Source organism: Fulmarus glacialis, unplaced genomic scaffold (assembly GCF_000690835.1).
Source record: "Fulmarus glacialis isolate BGI_N327 unplaced genomic scaffold, ASM69083v1 scaffold7375, whole genome shotgun sequence".
Classification (NCBI taxonomy): Eukaryota; Metazoa; Chordata; class Aves; order Procellariiformes; family Procellariidae; genus Fulmarus; species Fulmarus glacialis.
Window position 1 is genome coordinate 38358 of NW_009212294.1, and position 5119 is coordinate 43476.

The 5119-nt window shown below is 47.3% G+C and overlaps 1 protein-coding gene across 1 annotated transcript; it reads left to right on the forward strand.

Moving 5' to 3' along the window:
- Positions 1–274: 274 nt before the first annotated feature.
- Positions 275–1210, forward strand: LOC104076824 (G-protein coupled receptor 35-like). Its single transcript, XM_009577828.1, has one exon. The coding sequence runs from the start codon at positions 275–277 to the stop codon at positions 1208–1210; it is 936 nt and encodes a 311-aa protein (XP_009576123.1).
- Positions 1211–5119: the final 3909 nt, after the last annotated feature.

A 5119-nucleotide genomic window follows, 5' to 3' on the forward strand; every position in this document is an offset into this window, starting at 1 on the left:
TGCTGCCAGCCTTGAGCAGTCTTCCCCGCATGGGACCCAGTGAGAACCTGTGCTTTTCTGTCCTCCATCACTGATCAGGCTTGTGTCCCACTCCCTCCCCTTCCCGCTAGGTACCCTACAGCCAGCTCTGCTCTGCAGAGTCATCTCCATGGTCTGGTTTTCACGGTTGGTAAAGCCCTGAACTCTCTGAATTAATCACAGATTCAGTCAAGAGTCTAGCTTCTAAAAGGTTTAATCTGCTTTTGCAGGAACTGTGCCTCTTAATACCCCCAAAATGAACCTCAGCAGCTGCAGTATCACAGCCTATGAAAGCTTTCCACTTGTCCAGCTGTGTGTTTACATCCCGGTTTTGCTTTTGGGCATTTTGCTGAACGTGTTGGCGCTGTGGGTGTTCTGCTGCAAACTCAGCAAATGGACAGAAACCAGAGTATACATGATCAACTTGGCTGTGGCTGACTGCTTGCTGCTCTTTACTTTGCCTTTTAAAACTTTATCCCAGTTCCGTCAGCTGAAGGTAGGTAGATGGTGCCTGGCTCTGGAAGGTGGCTATTTCATAAACCGCTTAATGAGCATCGGTATCATCACTGTCGTAGCAGCTGATAGGTACCTTGCAATCAAGTACCCTTTGAAAGCCAAGGTGCTGAGGTCTCCACTGAAGGCAGCTTTTGCCTCTGGATTTCTTTGGATAGTCATCATCTGTGTGATGTCCCTCATTAAAAAGTTAGAGGACCGCGGACAAGATGAACTTTGCTTTGAAAAATCTTCCATTAAGCCCTCAGTGATCACACTATGTGCTATTATTGTAGGGTTTTTCACACCACTGGTCATCTTGAGTTATTGCTCCATACAAGTCATTGCAGAACTCATGAGAAAGAAGAATGAAAATTGTCACCAGGAAAAGTTAATCAGGAAAGCTGTCTACATCGTGTCTGCAAACATGGCTGTGTTCATCGTATGCTTTTTACCTCTTTACCTCGGACATCTCCTTCGCTTTATAATGGATTCCATCAGCTCCAACTGCTCTGCAATACAGAGGGTTAATAATTTTGTTCACCTCGCCTCGGTCCTCGCAAACACGAACTGCTGCCTGGATGCTATTTGTTACTACTTTGTCAACAAGGAATTTAAGGAAGCATCTCCCAAGCTAGTGAAGTCCAAATCTGAAGCCAGTGAAGAAGCTGAAATTCAGCTCCCATGCAAAACACATTAGGGCAAAACACATGCAGCACACATTTTATACTTGCTATGTTCAAGTTGAGCTGGATATCAATAGTAGACTTTCACACTTTCTTTTTGTGTGAGTGGGATGGAGGGACTTTCTGCTAATGGGAAGGATTCAGACACATGAAAATTAGCCCTGATTCAGACAACCACAGCAGTCCAGATCCTGATGTAATGATCTAGGTTGCCACTGATAATTCTCTGCCTTATGCAAATTTGAGTAAAATGATAGCTTTCCCCTGCAAAAACTGTCTTTCATTTTCCCAGAAAACCCAAAACAAGTACGGCCAGTGGTAAAGGGGATTTTTATCCCTCCTCCCCACCTTGGATCAGTTTTTATGCAGCTGCAGTTGTGACAAAGAAACAGAGGTTATTCCTCTGTTCCTCTGTATCAAAAAAGAAAAGTCAAAGTGCTGCAGAAAAAGAAAGGAGGATGTTTTTGTAAGTCACAAACATCTTGTTTTTTAGTTGGTAATAATGCACAATCACAGTAGCAGAGGCATATTTAGCCTACTTTAGACAAGTTTACAGCACCATTCATGCTACATAACAGCTACAAAATGGTCATCAATTGCAATACAAGGTCAGAAGAAATTGCAATTGCTTGTACTGGGGAAAAACTTTACATCAAAAGCATTTGTGTCAAAGGGCATTAAAGCTACTATCCAAAGAGTTGGGGTGGGGCGGTGGGAATAAGGACTGTGTATTAGGGGGCTATTCAACCTTATAATGTGAAGGACTGTCTAAAGAAAGGGGCAGCGAGTTGTTCCAAAGTATCCAATACAAATAAAGTCATGTTACTGGCACAGAGTGTAGTCTCTTAATGAGTTAAATGGAAAAGGTGGGGGAATGGGTGGTACGGGATCTGCTCTGTGTCTGTCCCCAAAAGGGACAGCTCATCTCCCTGGCTGTCCAAGCAAGGGGCAGGGGGTATAAGCTGCCACAGAGACTGGGATTTTCAGAGACAGAACAGTGCATGCCACCCTGCGATGCACTTAACCACAAACAGCTAAGTAGGTAAAATCGCTAGCTAGCCCCTTTGTAACGATGCTCAGAGAGCACCCACGTGCACTGGGGTGGGACGTACCAGGTACATACCTCCACCCATGTTTCCCGACTCCAGGCTGGGCTTTCATCTGCCTGCACGTGCTGGGCCAAACCCTGCTGCCACATCAGCTGCCTTACCAGCCCCACTTCCAGCTCGGCCTTTGCATCTCCTCCTACTCAAGGCACATACCAAAAGAAAGAAACCCCTTAAAGAGAGACCTTGCTGCAGGCAACCATTGAGCAGAGTCCTCCATCCACCTGCCCAGCAAAGCCCACACCACCTGCACAGGACAGTAGCAAAGCCCTGACAGATTCTCAAGGGAATGTAGGCTTCTCACTGTGCTTGCCAGAGATTCAGGCAGAAATGGGGAAATCTGCTCTGTCATCACCAAAATCTGAGAGCAGGATCTGGCCTTTGTTCACTGCACAACGGGGAGAGGGAGTAGGAGAGGGTCTGGTTGCAAAGAAGACCTTGTAAGGAGGTTGGTTTCTCTCCTCTTCTACCCCTACATTTTCTTTGAAAAGATCAAAGCAGCAATGAATGGCACTGTGCATACAGAGATGGGTATCTCCTCCTGGCTCAGCCCAAGGTGCAGCACGGCCCTGGCAGTGATTTCACACTGCTCAGCCTGGCGCAGCGGGGCTCACCCTTTGCCTTCCCCAGCCCTGTGTGCTGATGGGTCTCCTGCATCGCCATAGTAACATACACACCTTTGTGACTTTAATTTGATGGGCTGCTCCCAAATAAGGCTAAACATACCTTTAAGGTTTCCTCCCCAGTATGGGATTTGTGTGCTGAGAGCACAGTGATTTGAGAGATTACCTGATTGCCAAGTGTATTTTTTCTACACCTCCAGTCTCACCAACACGGGTGCAACCTCTTCAGAGGTGAAAGCCCTGCACAAACCAAACTGCTATTTTAGATGCGCAGGAAAAAAATACTTCTCCTCCAGTAACCGCTAACTGAATGGGTGGAGGAGATACAAAGCTGCCTACAAACAAAGTATTTCCGAGCAGATTCTGCTAAGCCATCTCGCTCCGAGTAACACCCCTTCCTCTAGCAGCCATTCGCCCAAAAATACATACCATGAACACTTGGCCAAAGACGGCCAATCTTCCTCACCACAGAAACCTCACACCCAAGCCTCTGTACAGCAGTGAGTCCTCAGGTGCTTACTGGAGTTTGGAGAGGGAGGGAGCCTCGGAAGGGCTGTGGAGGAGACAGTTGGGTTGTGCCAGTGCAGGATGGTCCTCACTGCCACAGCCAGCCTCCACAGCAGCTCTGAGCAGGCCCACGGCCATTCCTAATGACTGCCCAGGAGCAGCTGGTTAATGAGGGCAAAGAGGCAGGAAAGCACATTTCATTCTCAGAAAAGAGGTGTGATAAACTATCCCTTTGACATAGGACCAAACCTCTGTTCTTCACCATTTGAGCAGAGTCTATCCAAGCACAGGGCAGTCAGGGATTCAGATGTGCTGGAGCTGAAGTATGTGGCACAAGGACCAAGAAACCGCTCAGGCTCCCTAGCTAGAAAACTAGATTATGCTGTTCTGTTTACTCAGGTTTTTTTTTTGCTTTTTCCACCTGGAGCTTTTGGGCTGATTTAGTAGGAGTAGCCTCTAAATTCATAATCCATCTGGCCAAGCTCTCCCACATCATATGGAGAAGAGCTAAAGAATGAATTAAGCAGTGAGGGGGCAGCAGCAATCTACAGTAGTAAACGTTTCTGGTGGGCTCAGCAACCTCTGGGAGAGAAGGGAGATCTGAGCACTTGCCAACAAGATACCGATTCTTCCACCACCGCCTGAAAGGCCAACAGCCCCCACCCCATGCACAGACAGACTGTAACTATCCAGGTGGAGCAGGCTTTGCTTGGCTTGCTTTGATCTTGCTGCAAAAGCCTAGCTATCTCCTCACATCCACCAAGCTTTCGAATATGTGCAACTTAACCTTCTTAGCATAAGATGAGCTCTGTCTTTCAGACTTCCCAGATTTCTCTGGAGCCAAGTCTGGACAACATCAACCTCATGCTTTCCAAGTGATGAAGGTACAGGTGTGAGGAGGGCTAGAACCTAAACCTCGCAGGCTGGCTGAGACAGGTATCTCCCACCACGCGTGACTGCATCCTGCCCTCCCAGCAGCTGCAGGACACAGGTAGGCACAAATATCTTGCACTGGCATCTCCTACATTATATTAATTCTAATGTTATGAACTGATGACAGAGCTGGACACAGCCAGTTTAATACCCTTCACAAGCACTGAATGGACTTGTTACAAAAAACAGATCGCTTGAAAGCACGAGTAGAGCTGCTGCAGTGCACTGGAGGTGGCTGCACAGGCGGGAAACACACACGGAGTGTAGGAACAGATCCAAACCTCCCTCTAACTTTCATGCTGTTGCTCACAGAGGTCTGGTAATGTCTCACATCAGTTTTCTTGCTTGGGGCTTTCCATTTGCTGTTGCTGTCACATTTTAACTGAACCCTACTGCCAAATACTGAACCAGGGCAGCTGACCGAAAACTGAGAGTTCAGCTGAATGTCAGGTGTGGGGGAAAAGTGTGAAAGCTGTCACCAAAAAACTGTGACATACTTCAAAGATGCTTTCATCGAAGACAGAAAAAGAGGGCACTTCTGGGAAAGTGATGGTGGCTCATTATCATTAGCTTGAGATAGAAGCATTCCTATGTGTCTCAGTTTCTGAATGAAGGCTTGGAAACATCACCGAGTCACTCCAAAGGGATGAGCTGTCCTGTGTGGGCACTGCATGCACCAGCTGGGGACAGAGTCTGACACCATGCACTCCTCATCTTCAAAGGTGCCAAAAGGCTGCAGCATCTGCAACCCTGT